At 28.8% G+C, this 23823-nt stretch overlaps 3 protein-coding genes and 1 non-coding gene across 4 annotated transcripts; 2 read left to right on the top strand and 2 right to left on the bottom strand.

The window, feature by feature from the left end:
- Nucleotides 1–264: 264 nt before the first annotated feature.
- Nucleotides 265–5477, top strand: LOC132919976 (programmed cell death protein 4). The gene is made up of 8 exons (XM_060981948.1): nucleotides 265–934; nucleotides 2456–2616; nucleotides 2947–3048; nucleotides 3111–3388; nucleotides 3452–3674; nucleotides 3763–3873; nucleotides 3933–4072; nucleotides 4134–5477. The coding sequence occupies exons 1-8, from the start codon at nucleotides 652–654 to the stop codon at nucleotides 4192–4194; spliced, it is 1359 nt and encodes a 452-aa protein (XP_060837931.1). The 5' UTR covers nucleotides 265–651; the 3' UTR covers nucleotides 4195–5477.
- A 4103-nt stretch (nucleotides 5478–9580) lies between these two features.
- Nucleotides 9581–9791, top strand: LOC132923550 (small nucleolar RNA U3). The gene has a single exon (XR_009661205.1). It is a non-coding gene; the product is annotated as a small nucleolar RNA U3 (small nucleolar RNA).
- Nucleotides 9792–12537: 2746 nt separating this feature from the next.
- On the bottom strand, nucleotides 12538–17345 carry LOC132920029 (nose resistant to fluoxetine protein 6-like). Its single transcript, XM_060982049.1, has 11 exons — nucleotides 17124–17345; nucleotides 16838–17037; nucleotides 16503–16773; nucleotides 16181–16404; nucleotides 15958–16097; nucleotides 15267–15435; nucleotides 14995–15188; nucleotides 14014–14140; nucleotides 13720–13909; nucleotides 13320–13462; nucleotides 12538–12906 (listed from the first exon to the last, which is right to left on the bottom strand). The coding sequence occupies exons 1-11, from the start codon at nucleotides 17302–17304 to the stop codon at nucleotides 12775–12777; spliced, it is 1971 nt and encodes a 656-aa protein (XP_060838032.1). The 5' UTR covers nucleotides 17305–17345; the 3' UTR covers nucleotides 12538–12774.
- A 58-nt stretch (nucleotides 17346–17403) lies between these two features.
- Nucleotides 17404–23548, bottom strand: LOC132920030 (endochitinase). Its single transcript, XM_060982050.1, has 9 exons — nucleotides 22945–23548; nucleotides 22659–22822; nucleotides 22386–22551; nucleotides 22101–22323; nucleotides 21728–21851; nucleotides 21373–21649; nucleotides 21054–21265; nucleotides 20800–20979; nucleotides 17404–17636 (listed from the first exon to the last, which is right to left on the bottom strand). Exons 1-9 carry the CDS (start codon nucleotides 23006–23008, stop codon nucleotides 17511–17513), a joined length of 1536 nt encoding a protein of 511 aa, XP_060838033.1. The 5' UTR covers nucleotides 23009–23548; the 3' UTR covers nucleotides 17404–17510.
- Nucleotides 23549–23823: the final 275 nt, after the last annotated feature.

Genomic DNA, 23823 nt, shown 5'->3' with positions numbered 1-23823 from the left:
CGCGTCATCGTATGCGGTGACGACGGTCCGGCGGGGCGGGAAGAGATGTTATTTTCTAATACGCACTTTACGCACTTGCGCACGCACACGCACGAAGCACGACGCCGACGCGTCCGAATATTGGAACCTCCTTGTTTCCAGCGCTTGCCGGTACGGAGCGAGGCTGACCTTGATGGATGTACATTGTTATTGTTTACATCGGCACTCACAGCTGTGGCCAATCGGAGCGCCCGGTTCGTCAACTGCGCAATTCCGTCTGGAAGCGGCGGTTTTGCTTTTGCGTATCGGCGGACCCCATCGTTATATCGGCTTTTTTCCCACTGCACACATCGTCGCCACTGTCGGTTCCGAGCACACTCTTTGTCCGCCATCGTCGAATTTACAGTCTACACCGTTTTTATCCCTCACGTATACCCTAACTCTTTGTCTCGAGACAATTATTTTGTCGTCTATATTTTCACAAGCGTTGTTTTATGTTGTAATATTTCGTTTTCCGAGCGCGATTCTTGTCTGTTCCGCTAAAAAGACTTATAAAGCACACGTCTAACCTATCCACCACCTCATCCCCGCCGAATACGTGCACAGCGTGGTGTCACGCCGGTACCTTGTAGAAGTTCGTACGGTGTCGAAAAAAACCGAACCGCCGACGCCATGGCCGAAGTCGACGACGCTGTCATCGACGTGGTAGCATCCGAGGTGATCAACGGTTGTACCATTACCGGCGACAGCGACTATTCGGACAAGGCTGTGGACCCGACCTCCGTGGAGATGCGCGTTAAGCGCAAGGCCAAACGGCTGGCCAAGTCCCTGTCCCGGGATAGTGGCATCGTCAACGGGCACGGCGGCACCGCCACCGTGGTGCAGCTCAAGAGACGCTGGAAGAACAACAGGAAGTCCAGGAACGGTTTCACCAAGAGAGGAGAAATCAAAAAGGGTAAACCTTTTTTACGTTGTTCGGTTTCCGGGCACGAATGTTATGTGTATTAATATGATATCATTTACACGTCGCGTAGTAATGCACACGTCATGACCATGTGCTTCATGGAGACTCGGCGTCGATTCCCAGACCGTATGAATCGTATGATCCGTCCGTAGGTTTGGATATCGTGTGTTTGGTGTGACCTGTCTCGTCTGCTGTTGGTGTCGAACGTGTGATTTTAAACGACCGTTTGGTATAGTTGGAACTCAAAACTGTTTTTAATATCAGTGGATACTATATATAGTCGCTTAGGTATTACATCCATTTGGCATAATTTAACTTTCAAATGTATGTATATATACAACCAGAACTTAAAAATAGACTGACAAAACAATTCTACCATACCCCTGAACAAATACATTTAATCTTATTCTTATTATAACACATGTTATACCTTGTAAGTAGCTTATATAGAATTTATTTCATTGAAAGTGAATTAAATTAATAGATAGATACTAGGTACATAAAAAAAGAGTTTATTTTCATACAGTTTATCAACTGTTTTTTTCATTTAATTATTTACTAGTTTTTTAGGGTCAATAAATAAGCTTTAATGACGTCAAATATTATAGAATTAAATAATTATGATTATTAATAACAATAAATTATTGATAATTTTTTTATACAGATATATTGTATGTTTTAAAGTTGTAATATAGTAAGGGCAGATAAAAAAAATATTAAGTAAAAGTTCAAATAAATAATAATACCGTAATCTATTAATTATCTCAATTTGTAGAGATAAATAGCTTATAATATATTAATGAATAAAATAAAAATGAATAAAAAAATATTAAGATAATAAATATTAAAATGCATTTAAATAAAGTTATGACGTAGGTATATTTTATTAGATTTTATTTTTTAAAACATAATCTTTTGATCAAAGTTAAAAAGTAAATAAGTTAGTTGTTCAATTTATCAAAACATTTTATTAAAAGTTATTAGGCATATTCTATTTTAGGATCTAAAATGATGAAATATTTGCAATGACGGAACATTGTTGCATATATTTATTTTAATTTGTTAACATATTTTATATTTTATCAAATAAGAATAAACATGTTTTTCTATAAATCAATGGTTTCTTAAATCTGTAATTTAATTATAATTAACCTTATGGTAATTCCTGTTTATATTCTATTCATCGAGAAAGCACTCTATAGCCTAATAAATATTGGTTCTTCGGTGCATCCCATTGGGGAACCAATCTCAATAATTGGGTAAGAATGCACAGAATTAGCGTGTTGTCTCGCTAGATAGAGTATAGTGTGGGATATGCTGTAACCACTTATTAGAATAAAGTTCATAACATGTAATAAATGAACACTTTTTTAAAGTAACAATTATTTTGTAGATTTAAACAGAAACAAACTATAATTGTTGTATTAAAATTCTCTATAATTTATGGCATAATATTTGTTATGTCTGTGTCACTTATAATATATATTTACCTATATTTTTTGTTGTTTTTAGGTGGTGCTGGTGGTAAAGGCGTTTGGGGAAAGTTAGGCGAAGAGAGTGATTTAGATGCCGCCATTGATATGAAGGACCCTAATTATGACAGTGATTTGTTGGATGATGATAATATTGTGTTACGAGAGATCACTCCTGAATCTTCTGATGAAGAACTCAAAGTAATTATACTTACCTAACTTACATACATATTGCATAAATTATGTTTAAAATTCAGTATTATATTTTTCAATTAATCTATTATAATATTATTAAAAACTGTTTATATTTTTGAAAATTAATGTTATTTTAATATTAGGCTTCTAATTATGTGTACATGTGTATTAATTTTATTAAATTACAGTCCACTAAGAATACTCAATATGGAAATCTTTTTATTTATAATACACTTATTTTTTTTTCAATTTAATGAATTATGAAGCAAATAGTCTCAAAAAAATAAATATCAACAACCTTTCAACCATTTTGACTTTTACACAATCTTTTTACAGAATTCCATTACATTTAATATTCTTGAATATTATGAACATGGTGATACTGATGAAGCAGCAATGACATTAAGTGAACTGAACATAGTTAGCAAATGGCACTTGGTTAGTGTTATATTTTTTAATAATAAAAAATATGCTTATAAATTCTCATATTTGTTTTTCAGATAACTCAAGTTTCTGTTGAAGTAGCTCTCGAGCATAAACCATCACAGAGAGAGATGACATCTATATTGTTATCTGATTTATATGGGCGTTTAATCAAGCAAAAAGAAATAGCCCAGGGCTTTGATGTAATATTGGCTAATCTTCCTGATCTCATTCTTGACACTCCCGATGCTCCTATAGTTGTTGGCTGTTTCTTAGCCAGAACCATTGCGGATGACTGTCTCCCACCAAAGATTATAGACTTCTTCAAAGAGAAAAACTATAGTGATTTAGCTAAGTAAGTGAATATAGCATAACCAATTTTGTAACATAAATTAACTTATGTATGTCTTGTTTTCAGTCAAGCGTTGATCAAGGCCCATAACTTGTTGAATATAAAACATGGACTGACTAGACTTGATAATGTTTGGGGCGTTGGTGGTAGTTTGAGGCCAGTGCAGTATCTTGTGAGACAAATGAACATGCTTTTGGATGAATATTTATGTTCAGGTGATCTACAAGAGGCCATCAGATGTATTTTGGAATTGGAAGTACCACATTTCCATCATGAACTTGTTTATGAGGTCTGTAATATTTGCTTAAATATCGATATTTTAATTCACTTGTAATATATTATGATAATTATTTTTGTGGTCTAAATTTTATTTCTAGGCTGTTGTTGATGTTATTGAAGCGATGAATACTCATACCGAAATCTCTATGTGCAAATTACTTAAAGCTTTATATGATGCTATTATTATAACCCCTGAAATGATGAATAAAGTATGAAAAAATAACTTAAAATATTAGCATAAAACTTACTAAAGATATAATTTTTTTAGGGTTTTGATAGAGTATTTGATGTTCTGGATGATATATCTATTGATGTTCCGTTAGCATCTGCTGTCCTTGAACGTTTTTTGGACATGTGCATCAATGCTGGATTTTTAGGAAGAGAAGTGTTGCTTAAAATACCAACAAGGTACTAACATTAATATTATATCATTTTCATAGTTACTATATAACAATTACATAATTTTTAGAGCATCATCTCGTAAGCGATATGTATCTGAAGGCGATGGTGGTCGCCTCAAAGAAGCATAAAAACTAAGAAAAGAACCATTAACAAACCTATACTCCTCTTCTCCTCTACCTCTAGAGTACAGTATTTTTTTTTCTCAATGTTTGATTTGATTTAATTTTCTTTTTTTTTTGTCATTGTCATTATTTAATAAGATGTTAATTATAAAATATATAACTATTTCATTACAATTACAATTGTCCTTAGAATTACAGACTAATTTACTTATTCCACTATATTTTTAGTAATGTAAGTACAGATATGTTGACAAATTTATCACTTAGCTGTATTATTATTATTATTATGCCAGCTAAGTTGTTGCTTTATCAATAATAGTAATTTAAATTAATATATCGTGCGTTTAGAATTAAATATCAGCAATGTCTGTTTCATAACAATGAGAATAATAAGAATTGATTATTAAATATATAATATTATATTCATGTTTGACATATTAGTAAATACTGTACTCATTAGCATCATATGGTCGAACGAATTAGAGAGTTCTTTTATAAATTTAGGTTAAAGTTTTAAAAAAAACTTGCTTATAACATTTTTTATTTTTATTTTTTTTGTATAATTCTTTGGCTTATGAGAGTAAATACGAATAAATTATTTCACTACTTTTTCATGTAAATTTTTTTTAACATTCTAAATTTACTATTTATGTTACAATGAGTGTATTTCCAAATTAGTAGAATCATTTTCTAAAACATTTATAATGAAATATTGTGTATTCTGTTCAGTACAAAATTATATAATTTAGATATTATGTATCATTCTTAAGCAATATATTTTAGTATTATACAAATAATACATTATTCCTAGTAACCATTATGTGTATCAATCAAATAACTAATTAGTACCAGATTAATATTGACTGTATTCTATTCAAGTTAAAAATCATACTTGACAGACACCAGTGTTTGTCACCTCTACTGAATTAATTGTTTATGTCTATCATGTAAGAATACCACTCCTCTGAACACAAATCATTGTCTAAGTATGATTCTTAACTTGAATAGAGTTAACATGTAAACATATTATTAATGCTCCCTAAAAGCTAAATTGTCTGTTAAAATTTTCAAAATTAGGTGCATTTTATATATTTGATATTTATGTTATATTGATAATATGATTTACATTTTATATTTTACTATTTAAAAAACAAAAAAAAAATGTTAATTAATTATCAGTTTTATCGACTTAATATAGGTTAGTGATTTTTCTTGAAAATTTTTTATAAATGCAAATTTTATTTTAAAGCATATGTAACATTTACTAAAATTATTTTTTGAAAGAGAAAGTATTATGAGTTTTGTAATTTGTATTGTACCTCTTGCTCAGTGTAGCACTGTATCTGACTATTTTAATATTTGTTTTTCTTATTTTAGAATAAAGAAAAACTTGTAACTATAATAAAAGTTGACTTACTTACCCAAGTCAATAGTGAAATAGTATATTCCTTATAATTAATTAAGTATAAAATATAAATTGCTTATTTATATATTTTAATAGATTTGTTTAAAGTATATATTTTATGTTATTAACTATACTTTTACAATATATTAGATTTCCAAATAAATTACATACTAGCACTCTTAAATGAGTCAAAATATTTTAAAATTGAAATCTTTAAATATCTAGTTATTATCCATAACTAGTGTGTACTTGTCTACTTACAAGTATGTTCTTGTGTTTAGTGTTTAAAATCTTATTTAATAGATAGTAGTTAGTAGGTGTCTAAAAATGTGACAGGTAATTTTATCTTTGTATCAGACTATACAAATAATTGTTTGTATCAAACCAATTAAATATTTAAAAGAATATTACATTTTATATAGTTATGTATTTTAATTATTAGTTTATTATGTATTAACATTCTATTTAAAAATCTGTACACCAATACTGCAAAACTAGTTATTCAAAATGTGAACACTTAAATTGTTTTTTTAGTTAAAAATGCTAAAACTTCGTTTTTTCAATCTGTAAGATAAAATTAACTAAAAATTACTTACCTTCAGAGTTATTACTATTTTTATTTAGACGTGTTACAATAATGTTGAGTACAGTATTTTACAATATATATTTCTTCGGAGAAGTCTGGTAATACAACAGGTTAAATATAATTTTATCTATGCTCAAATAAACTTGGTTGACGATTGACAAGTTTTATTACATAGTATTAGTAGGTATATATAATTGTGGTTTATTAGATCGCCTGAAAGTAATTAAGTATAATGCCTGTCACCTTCTGCCGTAATATTACAATAGATATTCAAATTATTGATACAATTTACATTTTACACGATTTCAAAATACCTATTGTGTAGGCAGTTATTTAAAACTATAGTAGGTACCTACACTATGGTTCTATATCGTAAGGCCTAAGGAGTCACACTTGTATTTACAAATACGGTTGTATAAACATTTGATATTTATTAATAATCATAGAAAGTCATTCATATTTTATTAAGGTAGATAGTAGCATTGATTATAGAATAGTAGACTACCTATTCTTTAATCAATATTCAATGGTAGTAAGTACCTTAAGATAAATAATTAGTCGTAAAACAGTTACTATTTACTTATCTACATTTTACATGGCGTATTATTCTATTTGCTTTATATTTCCGGTTAAAAATAATTTATTATATGTACCCGTACCTGGCGTACCTACTATGTATAGTACTAACTATATACCTCTTATAAGTACTATAGTATATTAGTATCTATACTAAAATATCTAATAATGATTGGCATGTTAATTCAGGTTATTAAATATATAATAATACATAAATACAATAATAATAATAATATAATAATATACATACGATTTAGTCTGTTTAATTTATAAAAACAATCAGTTTGGTTTATTATTTATTGATGTTGATTATTGTAACATGTAATAGCTTTTTTAGTGGCAGCTAACTGTTCAATTTATACGTTAGATTCCAAAAAAAAAGCGTTAACCTTGTTACATAAATATAATAAAACATAGTTAAATAATAAATACTTTTGCAGAATTAATTATTGTAAACGTTAAAAACTATAATAATAAATAAATAACCGTCATGTTATGTTAATTGAAAAATACTAATGGTCTAAATATCACGAAGAATATTACTTTATAATATCATAAAGGAAATGAATCCATCCTGTTAGATAAACAAAAACCGATTAATGAGTTATCTTTATAAAAAAAAAAAAACAGTCTGTCATGACTCGGTTTATCCTATTTTTTTTCCAATTCATAGCGGTACACAATATTATAATATATGACAATTATTTTCATATAAATGTACAATCTAAAATGTGTAATATATTGTTTAACTATAATGAATTTATACAATAAAATTATAATATGTTACATGTAATATTAGTTCGATAGTGAAATAAAATGTCAAAAATTATAGATAACAATTTATTATAACAAAAAATACACAGATACTTTACGAATTAGATATTTAACATAAATTACTCATTAAGAATTTCGAAAATTATAAGTTTTTGTAAAACCTTTTTTACATAATTTAAAGTTAAAGATTATAATATTTTTGAAACAAAAAAATATTATTAAATGTATTTATTTTATCGGAATTTTGTTTGTTTTGAATTTTGAATTTTATATTAATTATATTCCAATGAAAAAATATTTTTTGGTGAATTTTTATGTATAAAATTTAATAGGTATATAGTTAATTAGTTTTAACAATAAGTATTTTAAGTTCAGGTGATCAGAGCTGTAAATCGACATTTTGCAATTCGTAAATGTCACAAATGAGTAATGACAAAACAACTGTCAATTGCTAGTCTAGTCTAGATAACAGTTTTAAAAAAATGTACAAATAGGAATAAAATTATTTGAATAATAGATTAATTAAAATTCTTAATTCTTAACAAAAATATTGATAACATATAGCACATCATTTTTAATAAAATAAACATCTCCTTCGTATACTTATCTTATTTTTTTTAATTTCTTTTGATATTGTTTATATTGATAGTCTCTTCATTTTTTGTATTTTTCTTAAGATCTTTTTGATGGTAATAAATACTAAATAGTACTGGTTTTGTCCCACTTGTCCCAAAAGAATTTAATGAAATTCTGTTTATGAAACTTTTTTTAAAATGATTATTTTGCAATTATAGGTACCTAATCGATCTAACGAGAAATCGATTTCTATCATTAGTCCATATAATATTAGTGATTCATTATAATATTAATATATACAAAGTTCCTACCGATGCATTAGTTCAGAGTTGGTATAACAACATAATATTCTAAAACAATGAAACATGTTCTAATAGAAAAATCATTCTTTTCTAATGTCTCAAATATTTTGGAACCATTTTTCCAATCTTGTATTTTCTTATTCTGCAATACATTCTCGTATATTTTGTATCCTTCGTAACGACCAGTGTTTACCGTTTACCTCGTGATCGGTAGTTACTATTCAGCAATGGCCATTGTAATTTCGGTAAACACTAGGCAGCGAAATGTCAAAATGTGACTAGACTCAATCTGATACGCTCTATATGGTTCGGAGCCATTGGCTCTATTAAATGGAATTAAAATTAATTTTAAAATGTTTTCGACCTAATTCTAATAATATAATAATATAATATTACCTATAGTTTTTTTTTTATTATGTTTATGTTTAACTCTATGTATTATTGTGGTAGGTATAATTTGTAAATTTAATATTTATTATAAACACAATAATACGTGCATTCATAATGCGTTGTGACTTATGACATGAGATAATATTATTATGTACGTGGAAAAAAAATGGCCAACTGCCGATACTTTATAAATTGATTAGTTTAGCCAGTTTAGGTATTCTATAGAAACACAGTACAGTTTCCTATGTTTGGGAACTTTAAAGATATTATTTTGTATTCCATTGAACGTGAAGGTAGACGATGTATATACATGTTATAATGTAAACGGATTCCAACGTACTAGATAAATATTAAATATTGAAACGCGGTGTTATTTAAAATAATAAAATTGTTTAAACGCAATAGCGTTGGCGTATCGGTTTTCGGGGGAGGGGGGGGGGGTAACGGCAGCGAGATCTATCGGTGCGGGCTCTCGTTAAAACCGTCGACAACTCGTTAGTGGAGCGCCAAACGGACGACGGTAGATGGCACTGTCGCGGGACGTCCACTGCGACGTGGCAACGGAACGCGGCGCGTCGACGTTTTCCGGAAGTACGAAACGTTTTCCCGGTACTGATATTACGCCGGAAATTCATTGGACCGAAAAGCGCATGCGGTCCATCGCACTGGTCATCCGAATGCGGTACCGCGATGCCGCTACCTCGTGTTTCGTAGTGACGAACCTACCACTTTTTTTCGGTCTCAGGACTGCACATATATGGGTTGATTTGCAGTTGAAAATTTAAGATCATACTTCACAGGATCATTTCTGTAGTATGCATCGTCCCCTCCAGGTGCAAATCTGGAGTCGTCATTGGCCACGATGATGAGACTTAGTCCATGTATCGGAGCGTGAGGCGGCTGGCGGGGTCTTAGCTTTATGAGTCTAGACCTCCCAGCAACGATGATCGCAACTAGCTCTCGAGCTAGGAGGTACGTGGACAGTCTGAGTGGTTCACTTTTATCAAATTATGTTTTTTCCGATGTTTTAATTATTAAGTTCAATAATTTTTTGTTTTGTTTTATTACTGTCATGCGAGCTCTCGTTATATAGTGAAATCTAAAATCCTAAATTTAATGACGGTTGACGTTTATGACATTTCACGTAATTATGTTTGTCTTAGTTACCACTCATTCGGCTATTAAATTAATTATCTTAATTGTTATTATTAGTTATTGTAAGTTATATGTTTACTATAGTACGTAAAAATGATGTTGGCATTTCACGAAAAATTATTATTTACGAATTTGTTACAAACGTATTTGAAACGCATTATTGTTGTTAATTTGCAACCGGTGATTTGAGGGTCTAATTAGATTAGGTCATAAATGACTAATAAAACAATATGCCTTGGTCGATGAAATATTTTAACTTTATTACATACAATTAAAAATGAATCATGAATATTTTATGAGGAATACAATGTTTGTATTGACATGTTAATATGTTATGCTAGGTACTTACAAAGTAAGTTCTTATGCGATGTTATTGATGTCTAAAATTCAAACTTTGAAATTAAAAATAAAACCTGTTATTTTAGTTTAGTTGTGTTACCTATTTAAAATATGACATTTATATTATTTAATTACATAATATTTTTGTCTTGCTACTCATTCGGCTAGTAAATTTATTAATTTATCAAAAAGAGTTTTTTTCATATTCAATCGTTATTGTCATTTTTAAAGGAAATAATATATGCATTAAATTAAGATAATTGGATTAAAATTTCGATTAATTATTTAAAAAATGTTAGGGGCCTCGCCACGGTTATTATTTAATGGACAACATTTAGGCAATTCATATTCATATTTAAGTCGCCCGACATCTATGTGTTAGTTGTAAATGATTATGAGTGTAAGTGAAATTCATTGCGGGTATATCGACTGGAGTCACCGACGGTTGCTACTCTCGTATGCGCAAGCAAATGTCAATAACTCGATAACAATAAAAATTCACTATACGAATTTTACGACAACTTACTTATTGATTTGACAAAATTAAAGTTAGTTGTTGTCTGATCTTAATTCTGAAAAAATATTTAAATTCAGCAGAAAATGTCTGTAAATCGTAGGAAACTTTCCGGTTTTAATTTTAAATTTAATATTATGATTTGAAAAAATTCATGTTTTTATGACCATTTCATTAGAATATAAGATTTAATTGTTACAAAGTATTCTGTAAGATTATAGACAATTTTCTGCCGAGTTCAGAATTTTTTTCAGAATCAAAATCGGACATCTTAAACTAATTTTAATTTTGTCATAACAACGTCTTTTAAGCTCAAATTGACGGCAGTAGCGAGGCCCCTTAATGTTGAGAATTCCATCAGGTCGATGTACCGGAAATATTCTCCAATTTTAAAATATAAAACAGATCCTCCCTAAAACTGACCCAGAGAGTCGTATAATCATGGAAATACGGAATATCTTTAATGTCGTATATTATTTGGGAGATAGATATATAGAGAAAACAAATGTTGTCGTAGCAGTGCAGTATACAAACTTTTCAAGGCTGCTTTAGAATACTATTCTAATCGTTAAAACTGTTTTAGCGTAATCAATATAATATTATAATGACCAATCAAATAATGTATAACACGTCTATATGTACTAATGGATTCAATTTTGAAACATACATTTCATATTTTAGGTTTGATATTTGGTCTTAAGTCATTTTGGGTATATTTTTATATTTTTTTAAATTTTCATTTTTTAGTCCATTTTCAGGATTTAAGTGCATCTTGACATTTTATTATTTTAAATGCATTATATTTAAGGTTTAATTATACAATAAATTGATCGTCTTACATTCTACTTATAAGTAGGTGTATATGCGGAGGACGTTCATTCGTGCGTTCAAGAATTATAAAACTTGTACTTAAGTGAGGTAAACACGAATCAATCATTTATTTAAAATAAACTAATTTAATACCGTGACAACATAATAATTATTGTATTTTACTAGACGGAAACAAAATATCCTTTTGCAGGTTTTTGCGTAATTCTATTCGTTTTAACAATTTTTTTGAAGGTCGTGTGTCTAAACTTAAACAGGGTTTCAATAGAAATTACAAATAAAATTAAGCTTATTTATACTTTATTGTTTGAACTATTTTCCTAACCTCGAGCTTTTTTGACTCAATGCCAGCGCTAGTTAACTTTTTATAAACGCACACAATAGCTTGCAAATTAGTACGGTAAATCAGTATAAGTTTGTAATAGGTAGATCTATAGTATTATTATAATTAGTGAGTAATTAGTAGGTAATATCCGTATAATTAGTAATTATACACAGTGGTATACTGGTATAGGTATAAGTATCCACTATATCCTCATTTGGCCATTATAGTATACGGACTTAAAGTTTATAATTTTATATGTATACTTGCATGGTACACAGTACTAAAAATACTGGCCTTGATGAATGTCCGAAATGAATATACATAATATAATATTATATAAACGATGATCATTTAAAACTTAAAACAATCGTCTAATATATTATTTGTTCATGTTTTTCTGTATATAAGGTACATATGGTATACATATAGTGACCAAAGTAATGGTTTTAACAGAATGAAAAAATATTATTGCTAGACGAATTCAGCTGCTATCACATCTATTATAATATTCTAAAGAATTTAGACACAAGAAATCTTATCGACATAGCCTCATAGGTAGATAGATTTAATGTTAATAGATTGTGAGAAAAAATAATTTTTGTTGTATTTTTTCAATTATAAAAACAATCACAATAATATCACTTCGATAAATAAATATTTATGTACGTATGTTACATTATCACGTTTAAAAATATAAATACCAAATACCGCAGGTATATTTAATGAGTATTCTCATCAGAAAAACGCGGTAATTAGTAATGATAAACATTAAACAATTTAGTATTAAAAATTTAAATTTCACTATAACTGAACAGTTTATAATGATTTAACTTTGTCGTTTGATCCTCTTTCAGTCACATATTTGCCAATTTTTTGAAATGGGATATCGACGGCCAACGTCAGAAAAACTGACAAACCAGCAATCAGTATCATTTGACCAACGTCAAACTGAAAAAAAAATAATAATATAAAAATAGTGAATACATCTGCACATTTATGTACACTTATAAGAAAAAACTTCAAATATAGTGTTAGTGTAATCGTAATGTAATGATTGCATAGATTTAGAGCAATGGTGTCCCGCAGCCAATTTTGAGTTGAAATAAAATACAGTTATTTCTAACATATTTAGATTTCATTTTTTCAATTATTATATACCTACATATTTGATTTTTAAAATACAAAATTATTCAAGTATGGGAATTAAAAAAAATCATACTTATTTTATTACACTATCACTACACAATAAACAAACGCCCGCTGTCGTTACATGCGTTAAACGACTTTATAATATAATATTATAGTGCAACAATAAAACAATATATTAATAATTTATTAAATTGTATTTATTTCTTTATTACCATCGTAGCTGTAGTGTGTAAGGACGGGCCTCTGGTTGATCCAACGAAATAGAAGAACACAGGATATTGCACCAGGTAAACGGCATAAGATATTTTTGAAAGCATCGTAAACGGCCTACAACACAATAGTCTTCCGAACCAACCTATAAATACAATACAATGTATAGTATATATATATTACTTTTTATACAGTATTTGGGATGTCATAAAATTAATAACCAATATACATAATATCGTTGAAAGTGTCTGTAACATGTTTTTTCAAACGTTGCGCCAACTAAATCCACTTGCGAGCACTTATGCAGTTATGGATATGTAGAGAAGAAAGTCCCAGTGTGGGGACAGAAAGTGTTTCAACCTATCACCAACGCTTTATAATATATACACTATAGTTACTCACCTCCGTGACCATTGTCGGTGGCAATGATGCACCACAGTATGAAAACAGACCATAGGATGGGTGCGATTGCGTTAAAAATCGCTAAGTGAATATTGTTGTACACATAGTTCATGTTGGACAATTGATAAGGACCAAACACCGCCAACAGTCCACAAGCAGTCGCTACGAGCCATGTCTTTTTCACTTGTGCCTGAAATTAAAACGGATTGTCAGGTAGTCGTATGATGTGAGAAAGCCGTAAAGCTTACAGCATAAGTAAGACCTATATATTTCCTATAGTAGATGTATACTTACACTGGAAATATTTAAACGACCGCGTTGCTGCATCCAATAACCAACCAAAAAGCCCATTAGATAAACGGTTGCTCGGTGTGTCGGTAAAGTATACGTTAAATCAAAAGTACGATTCAATTGTGAAATGCTATTGGAAAAAAAAACATTTCAGTAGTTTTAAAAAAAATATTAATATTATTTTAGGTAACAGTCTTGTGTTCATACAAAAATGATAATATTTATAAAAACAGGTATGTTTAATATATTTTTAAGCTACTGAAATATTGGAGAAATTGAACCTATAATGTTTAGAAAGAGACGCGTCTAACTAACACATTCTCTATCTACACACATCTAAATCCATTAAATACATTTTTTTTGGCATAATTCATTTTTTAACTGAATTTTTTAAATCAAGCGATTATAACTAATTACATAATTTAGTAAGGTATTAATGTGTATGCACATTGGGGTTTAAGATCTGTTTGGACTAGTTTGGACTACAGTGGACCGATATGATTTAATGTACTAATAATATTTACAAAGTTTAAAAAATTTGTTTTAACATAGTTAATAGTTACATACACACATGACGAAAATGTTGCTTGTCAGACTCTAGTGAAGCCGTCATCACTTTTATCTGATAGATAAAAATATGATATATAACTATATAAGTAAGTGAATATAGATATAATATATTTATATATGACCGAGCAAAATAAATATCTATAATTTCTTCAAAACAAGGGTCATTTGTATGCTAAATTTGCAGTATCAAATTATATCCACTATTATAACATATACAAATGATACTCTCAAAATATGAATAAAAGTTTTTTTTTTAAATTATTTGATGTAAGAAATTAATTTTTCTTTAATTTGTATTAAAAACAACACACTAGTTTAAAGTTAAAAGTAATCTTCCCAAATAGAAAAAATTAAATATTTATAAAATCATTGCTAGTATGGAAGAGTAAGTCATAATACAATTTAGATGCATACTTTGATCCAAAATAGACAACCGTGGCCAAATTATTATTTTTGACTGCTTGATAACGTAGTATTGTTGATGCAGACATGATTGCCGTGATAACGAACAATGCAACAGCTTTACTTTTTTTAAATAAATACATTAATGGAATAGCCATAATGAACAATTGAAAGTCTATAGCAAGTTGATGAGTGTGCGTTAAACACTGAAAATAAAAACTATATATTGATCTTGACAGAATATTAACATTTTAAAATGGTATAAGTGGTAGCAATATGTTTACCATATTTTTAAAACCAAATAAGTTTTGAATATACAGTAAGTTTCTCCACCAGTTCTTGTAACAAAGGTCAGAGTGTCGTGTGATGACCATATTCCACATAGGCCCATAATTCATTTCGGGTAAGTATTTAGCACAAATAAGCATTACAGTTACTAGAGTTGCAGTCAATCTAAAACATAAAATTTTTCCCATAAATTAAATTATAATAAAATAATTAAAGTCAAATATATTTTTATTGTTTATCTCACATTTATTTTTTATATTTTAATTTATTTTACAATATTATGTATTTTACCTGTACTTAGTCTAAAACTATTATTTAAATAGATAAAATAGAGCAATCATTGGTAATATTATAGTTTATTTTGTATTTAATTATTTTTTAATAGGTTAGGTATAGGTAAGTAAGACCTAAACCTAAAAGTAAACCTAACTTAAACCTTTATTAAAAAAAAAATATATATATATATAGATTACTTTAAACATTGCACATTTAATTGAAATCTCAAAAAAATTAATTTTATTGATAAAATAATTATAATGATGTATTCCGGATGAATAAGAAATAATTTAAGGAAAAAAAAATGTATTTGAACGGACAAAAACCTATTTTTTAAATAATTTCTATCGCCAATTTTCTATTCATTAGTGATATAAAAAATAAGACTATACAAAAAATATTTTAACTAACCGTATATAACGTGAAATAATACTCTTAACCGGTGAAAATTTACTTAATGTATATGCTGCCAATAAGCCACTAATGACCAAGAAAGAATCCGTATATAAATAAGCCACTCTTCCTGTGATGAGCCATGGTTTCGACATATTCTATGACATAAAAATAAAATAATGATACTAGACAAAAATGTGTCAAGTAGAAGTATTATCCACGAAATATTTTTTAAACTCACTTCGGACATTTCGGTCTTGTTTAAGTATGGCAAAAACATTTTGGCCATGACCATGTGACACAATAGCAAGGCAACCATGTTAAGAGCTCGAATTCCTTGTATGCTCTTGAATCCGTCTTTAGCAGGGGAAACAAATAGAGATTTAAAGTTCGTCCTGATTGCAAACGACTTCCTCAGCACACGCGTTATTCGAAGCATAAGAGGTGCGGTTCGTTCCACGTCGGCTATTATATTTTATACAAAATACAAAACGCAATTTTATAAAGTTATTATACACAAAACAAACGAACAACTTATCTGGTTAAAAAAAAATTGTACATACGATCGAGTTCGTCGGGGGTGCATATTGTTCCTTGTCCAAACATTGACATACTTAAAATGAAAATTGCCACGCCAAACCGTACCCAATCGAAATCTGTTGATTTTTTCGGTATGCGTTTCACCTGACACATGTCATTTTCAACGAGAACTTCGACGTGTTGGAACTTTAGAGCAGTCGATCCCACAGCAGAGGCCACGTCATCCGGACCGCAAGAAGACGGCACACAAACACCCCAGTAAACCGTAGAAAACTTTGGTAAGCGATGGCCAGGCTGAAAATAAAACAAATTATATAAACGAAAATTAAGGTGGATTCGAAATGTGTTGAAAACTTACGTCGGTCAAATTATTTTTCACTTGGTGGTAAGCACTGATGTAGTTGCTGAAAACGGGGGGTTTTAATTGGATCGCGACCAAACAATATTGTCCCGACATCCCATTGTTGTCGATGGCGTTAATACACTCGTCGAAATCGCCATACTGATTCAAATTGCCTCTTAATATTCCCGATGGCATCTTGGCTGACGAATCCATCACTGAAATTTTGCGGCAATAAATAAACGACCGACGCTTTAGATCAGAACTATAGGTGTATAATATGCGTATTGAAATAAAAACCAACTTTCCAGTGCCCATTTGTCTAGATTTTTCACTCCGTCCAACATATTTTTCACGTCTACGCTACATTTTTGGTGCTCGCTGTTCTTGAGCTCCTCGTAAAATCCAAAAGGAATTGATTCGAGGCCCGCAGCCCACGCTGCAGAGGCCAGCGAAAAAATAACGAGCAATGTTAATTCTTTCATCGTCGATTACTACCATTCAACTAAGACGTGTATACGCTGAACGGAGTTAGTTATATTATAAAGACGGGAAGTTTAGAGGTGACAAAAGTAAAACACATGTTACTGCGGACAATGTAACTTCCTTTTAATGTAAATTTACTATTGTTACATTTTTGTTAACATATAATTTTCTTGTATATCTATATCCGAATTCTATATTTTATAAATTAAACTGTTATGCAATTTGACTGGGCAGTTCGGGAAGGCCAATCGCATACCAACTCCTCTTGATTCCAATAAGTGCCGGGTTGACAAATGAAAGGCATCAATTTCCCATGATCACACATGAAATACTAAAAATAAATATATACAAGCATTTTTAATATATTTATTGTAAATAAAAAAAAAAAATTATATTTTAATATAACATAATATGTTTTAAATTTACCTCACTAAATATATAATATAATTATATACCTATACGAATACAATTAGAAGCATGACTAAGACATTTCGTCAGCTCAGAACCAAAAGCTAACTAATAATTTTTTTTAATATATACCTATAATAAAGGTTATTAGTTGTCAATGCTCTAAAATTATTAATTCAAATTTTAAATGGAAATGTTGACGTATTATTTAAAAAGTTATTGAGAAATAAAAAGTTCTAAATTAACACGCAAACTGTTTATTTATAGTGATTTAAATAGAACTTTTTGATTCTTATAATTATAGTGTTGAAACTTGAAAGTTAAAACCAATATTTTCTTACAGGATAAGATAAATTAATGAAAATCTAAAATATTCTACTTATAAATGACAGTACTATCATAGAAATCATACTTTTGTTTTAGATTTAACATTACATCAACGTTATTATATCATTTTTTTAACTAAATAAAAAAATATATGCATGTCTAACCATAAAAGTTTTATTTATAGAACTTTTTGGACCACAACTGAAATATTTTACATCATGTCATTATAGTGCTTATTGTGAATTTATGTTAAGTTTTGCTTAAAATGTACTCAAATTATAAAATTTAACGCAAAATATCGTAGTTATAGATTTATAAAAACCATTTATTACGAGGTAATATAACAGCTAGTTTGAAATTTAAATATTATCTTCTGGGATATTTGATATTTTGAGATGGATAGCACTTTTTTGCTTTAGATCAAAATCTTTCAAATCTCGCAATAATTATAATTTACGATAAAAATATATTTAAGATATTAAATAGAATAATCTAGAGATTAGATACATATGTATAATCTTCTTGTGCATAGTACATATTATGGTAATTATTTTTTGAACAACACTCATTATTTTAAAATGTATATTAACGTTTTTGAAAATATTTTTTTTATACGATTTTAAGTCAAAATAAAAACATTTTTTTTTTTTTTTTTAAATTATTTTTTATTAAGTTTTCCTTTTTAAATGAAAACATAAATTTTTTAATTTAATATTCTGAAGCAGAATATTTTCCAGAGTATTTCGATGGATAAAAATCGAAATTCGGACGCGCGAGTAGTTTTTGAGTTATAGTATTTAAAGTTTAGGTAAGCAGAGTGAAATGGTATACGAGGATACCCCGCAAAATGTTTGTCTACTATTCTGCTCACCTAAACTTTAAATACTTATAATTCATAAGCTACTTATAGTTTTATTTTGACTGGAAATTATGTAAAAAATATTTTCAAAAACATTTATATATTTTGAAATAATAACTGTTGTTCAATAAAAGAATCACCCGGTATACTTTATACTTATATATTATATAGATAATATGTATATGTTTATAAATATTAACATATTAGATTTATAATAAACGTACTATCGCATGAAAATAATAAATAAAAAGCATAAGTATCTAAACATAAATAAAATGAAAAAGGTGTATAATGTTAATTATGTATCGAATTAAGAAACATGTTGAGTACTTTGGTGGACCATTAGGGGGACTGGTAATAAAATATTAAAATTATAATTGAAAAATAATTCACAATTCAATTTACTTAAAAATGTTTTCTAAAATAAAAACAATTAAAACAATTATTATAATAGATACTGTACATAACACGGAGTATATTAGTATAGAATAGATATATTACACATATTATACTCTAAAACAATAGTTGACTAATTTTCATATTAACTTTCTCTTAATTACAATTCATCATTGTTTAATGAGTTGCTTAAAATATTTTCAATTAGGCTAAAGCACCTTTTAAAAGTAAAAATTATTATATTAAACTAACTAATATTAAATGGATTATAGAATTTAAATAATAGGTAAGTATGTCTGTATGACAATTGACTTTTGGTATCATAATTGGAAAGTTACTTTTACATAATAGTGGATTGGGAAATAAATATTTCTAAGATTGTTTTTGGAAACTTATAGATTTGATCACAGAAAATATTTGAGTATATATATACTTTTCAAAATTCAAATAATTGATTTTAAAAAAACAACTTTTTCTGTATGTCTTATTAAAACTTCATTAAATTGCATTGCATTTCGATTGTACGTAATACAAATTAGAGTATTTAATCAATTTTCTAATAATAAAAAAAAGAATTTTATTTGAACAAATTAACAAAAATTTAATTCAATATTTAACAGTTAGAGAAACATCGAAATAGAAAATAATTTTATTAAAAAGAGTTAAAAAATTATTAAGAAAAAAACATTAGTACTTGTTGGCGATACGCCCGTCACTATTCTTCGGTACTGGATTTCCTTTTAAATACAAACTTTTTCATGATTTATAAACGTTTACATACAAATTATTGAAAAAAAAAAAAAACAAATTCGCTACTGCTGTTTCGTGATTACTCTACATATTCACACCAAACCTATATGAACACACAGTATTAACAAGTTGTTTGTAGTGAATCGTGTACGTACATAGTAAAAGTTAATTTACGTATATTATCTAGTGATGAACCAGCTGTTCTAATTTTACAACAAAATAAAATGATTTACTTACTTAAACATTTAGCACCTACTAGTCCTACCATCATGACGACGGGTATGTGATTTGAAATTATGTCTACTAACTATAAAGTAATGACATTACCTATTATTACAAAATAATAAGGTAGATTTTATAAGTATATATAGTTATAGTTTTTGAATTTTTCAATAAACACCTTTACTGAATAAAAAGTGATTACAAGTACTTATTTTTATTATATAATATTATCGGTTTTTTTTTATTATCTTTTTAGTTATAGCGGCAGTTTACTGCAATTATAAAGGCATATATTGCATTAAGTAGATACATAGTATTAGTATAGAGATTATATAATATATTATAATATATATATGTATTATACATAATTTATTAATAATCCTCTCCGACCTCCTCCACAATATGAAATTAACGCATGTCTTTGTTATGAATAAAATAAAATAATATTTAAACTCGATTAAAAGGATTTGTGTTTGTTTTGGATTTGAATAACACAATATGTAGTATATGTACTATTCAGTCAATAACTTACTTTATGACAATAATTACTAGGCGAATATTCTCCTTGTTTGCATCCTATTGATTTTTGACCATATGTTTTTACAACATTATTTGTTTCTTTAACTGATATCGTTGTAGGTTCAGTAGGTGCTTGCATGGTAGTGTCTTTCTTATTTTGAGTGGTTATCTCTGGAGGTATCAACCAATCGGGCTAACGGAATAGCAATTATACAATACTTAAAAAATAAATAATAACACAAATATAAGTCATTCTAGATTTCATACCGTAGGAGTAGTAGTAATCTGTAAAACTGGAGGGGTGTATGTTTCCATAGAGTCTCGTAGAATTCGAATGAGAGGATTTTTGGGACCACAAATGCTATGAAAATCGTCCATATCTACAGCCCAAGTCATTGCACCGCCGTAGCCTTTGTTTTTAATATGTTCCATCTTAAATGATAAACTTGTGGCATTTTCATAGCCGATCCACTGTGTACCTATTTTTTTTTTTTATCGCGTATGTATAATAACAATTACAATTATATTATTAAGTATATCAAAAATAATTCTTAAAGCATCTGGTAATTATATACAATAATAGCACCTTTATATGTATACGGACACAGTCCAATTGGATCCCACATTTGAGCCCAACTATCGTCGTCTTTTAAATATTCACATATCTCGTAGTAAGCCAAAAATCCGACAGCCTGTGTGTAATTTCCAGGTTCACCACCTCCTGCTTCTTTGTTGATGTATGTGCCAATATTGTAATTTTTATTACTAGCACTCAATGTAAATGTTCGTCCATAGAACGGTACACCCATAACTAATTTATTTGGTGGACAACCAAGATCCACCCATAATTGCATTCCATCTGCCTACAATTCATAAAATGCATAACACTAAGACTAAGGTATAACACAGTACAAATTTAAAATTTAACTTTAGTTACACACAACATTTAGTTTTTCATAAGCATACTGATCAGAAGGTCTTCTAAACAATGGACTATGGACATCCGCAAACCCAGCCCAATTTCCTCTTAAATCGTAAGCCATTACGTGTACAGCATCGGTTAAACTATATTAAAAACACAGTAATACATAAATAAATAATATTTCATAATTTTCATGTTCTAACACAGACACGATATTATTAACTAAATGTTTGTATACATTTTATATTATCAAATTTATTTTTTTTATTTATTATTATGGTTTCAACAATAAAATCGTTAGCTGGTATTAAATTTATTATTAATACTTTATATTTATATTTAACAAAATTATAAGTTATAACTAAGTAACAATTGTATGAAGAATAGTTTACCGACATAAACCGGGAACGTAATAACCTTCCATTAATCGGAATTTGGCTAATGGCACTGCCATTGTTAATTGCCATGAAGTATTTTGATTTTCAAATTCTGCTCTTAGTTCTTGTACAAAATAATAAAAATTATTGCGATCTGAATAAGCTCCGTCTCGGTCAACTGCACCAGGATATTCCCAGTCGAGGTCTAAACCATCAAATTCGTATTTCTTAAGAAATTCTAAAAACATAAAAATATGTATATTATATATATATTTAGGTATAATCCTTAAAGTGACTAACCTATTACACTTTTGATAAATATTGCTCTTTTCTCCGCAGAAGACACTAATGTAGAATACTTCTTGCCCCCCTCTCCCCAACCACCAAGAGCTACCATAAACTTAACGTCTGGGTTCGTTATTCGAAGATCCGTGAAATTCTTGAAACCATTTCTATTTACATCGATCTAAAATGTATTAAAAAACTCAAGCAATAAGTATTTATAGTACATATATACTATATATATACATATGTATAAATAATAATTTAATAAGAAAAAAAAATGTTAATTACTTCAGGCTCGAGAACACTTATACTCCAAGTCGAATTGTCTACTCCGACAAAAGAATAAATAACATGGGTGCAATCTTTGACCGGTATATCGTCTACGGTATATTTTCCAATGCCCGGTCGATAAATGGCCCAATTGCTGAAGTAGCAAACGACTTTCGCACAATCTACAATAGAACAGCAATTAGATAATTATACAACTTGCAACCATAGATGTTTGTATATGTTAATATATTGCATTTGAAAAATACATTTAAACACGTATAAATATTAAACCGAAATGGATTACCTAGAATTGGCGTCGCACTCAAAATCATCAATATTAAAAAAGATAATGTCCCGTGCAGCATCATTATAGTAATTATTATATCTATATGTTTTTGAAATAATATTCGATGACTCCAAGTATAATATTGTGTGTTATATAATTCAATTGTGTTTCCACTGGCAGTCCTCTCGGTAATGATGTCGTCGGTTGTATCAAAAACTAATTTATAGTCTGGTCGACACTCAACAGACAACAGTCAATATACCATTCCAATGTCAATGTACGTCCACCACATCACATTGCAGAACAAATACGCGCACACGCTCACACTAGAAATGCACTCGTACACATCAACTAGTAAACAGGTAATATAATATTTCGACTTCTTCCTTCGTAAGGTACTAAGGTCGCGTTGGATGAGGCTACGGCTAGGCTGATTAGGGACGGTTGTTGAATAGTAACGAATTAGCGGAGAAAGCCTTCCGGAACAATAGAGAATTATTGAAACCGTAGACAAATGATTAATAATCTAGATTTTCATATATATTATAATTTGAATCGTTTACTAGAAGTAACATATATACTTTTTTTCACTACCGACTCATCAATACATTAGACTGACGAGAGAACTAGAAAACATTGTACCATTTGTACTTAAATAGTACGCATTACATTTAATTTTGATATATTATGATGAATATATAACATAATAATATGTATAGCGTATACACAGTGGCGGCTCGTGCATATGTGCGATGGTGCGGTCGCACTCCCTACAGAAATGAACAATTTATAGTAAAAATATATTTACACAATAAATAGGTACATATTTTAGTATTTAGTATATTATACATTAACAAATTAACAATTAAATATATTTTTAATTATTATTAAAACTAT

The sequence above is a fragment of the Rhopalosiphum padi genome, chromosome 2 (assembly GCF_020882245.1).
Source record: "Rhopalosiphum padi isolate XX-2018 chromosome 2, ASM2088224v1, whole genome shotgun sequence".
NCBI classification, from domain to species: domain Eukaryota; kingdom Metazoa; phylum Arthropoda; class Insecta; order Hemiptera; family Aphididae; genus Rhopalosiphum; species Rhopalosiphum padi.
This window is presented reverse-complemented; position numbering and strand designations above follow the sequence as displayed.

What these genes read in the sequence shown, in the direction of transcription:
- LOC132920029 (XM_060982049.1), bottom strand. Translation starts at nt 17,304, where the DNA reads ATGAAAGAATTAACATTGCTCGTTATTTTTTCGCTGGCCTCTGCAGCG. An exon ending in ACAAGACCGAAATGTCCGAA is followed by an intron (nt 16,098 to 16,180) that starts GTGAGTTTAAAA and finishes TTTATGTCATAG; the next exon opens with AATATGTCGAAACCATGGCT. An exon ending in TACACACTACAGCTACGATG is followed by an intron (nt 12,907 to 13,319) that starts GTAATAAAGAAA and finishes TTTTTTTTTCAG; the next exon opens with TTTGACGTTGGTCAAATGAT.
- LOC132919976 (XM_060981948.1), top strand. Translation starts at nt 652, where the DNA reads ATGGCCGAAGTCGACGACGCTGTCATCGACGTGGTAGCATCCGAGGTG. An exon ending in AACTATAGTGATTTAGCTAA is followed by an intron (nt 3,389 to 3,451) that starts GTAAGTGAATAT and finishes TCTTGTTTTCAG; the next exon opens with TCAAGCGTTGATCAAGGCCC. An exon ending in TTGCTTAAAATACCAACAAG is followed by an intron (nt 4,073 to 4,133) that starts GTACTAACATTA and finishes CATAATTTTTAG; the next exon opens with AGCATCATCTCGTAAGCGAT.
- LOC132920030 (XM_060982050.1), bottom strand. Translation starts at nt 23,008, where the DNA reads ATGATGCTGCACGGGACATTATCTTTTTTAATATTGATGATTTTGAGT. An exon ending in TACGTTCCCGGTTTATGTCG is followed by an intron (nt 21,852 to 22,100) that starts GTAAACTATTCT and finishes TTTTTAATATAG; the next exon opens with TTTAACCGATGCTGTACACG. An exon ending in CTTATGAAAAACTAAATGTT is followed by an intron (nt 21,650 to 21,727) that starts GTGTGTAACTAA and finishes TATGAATTGTAG; the next exon opens with GCAGATGGAATGCAATTATG.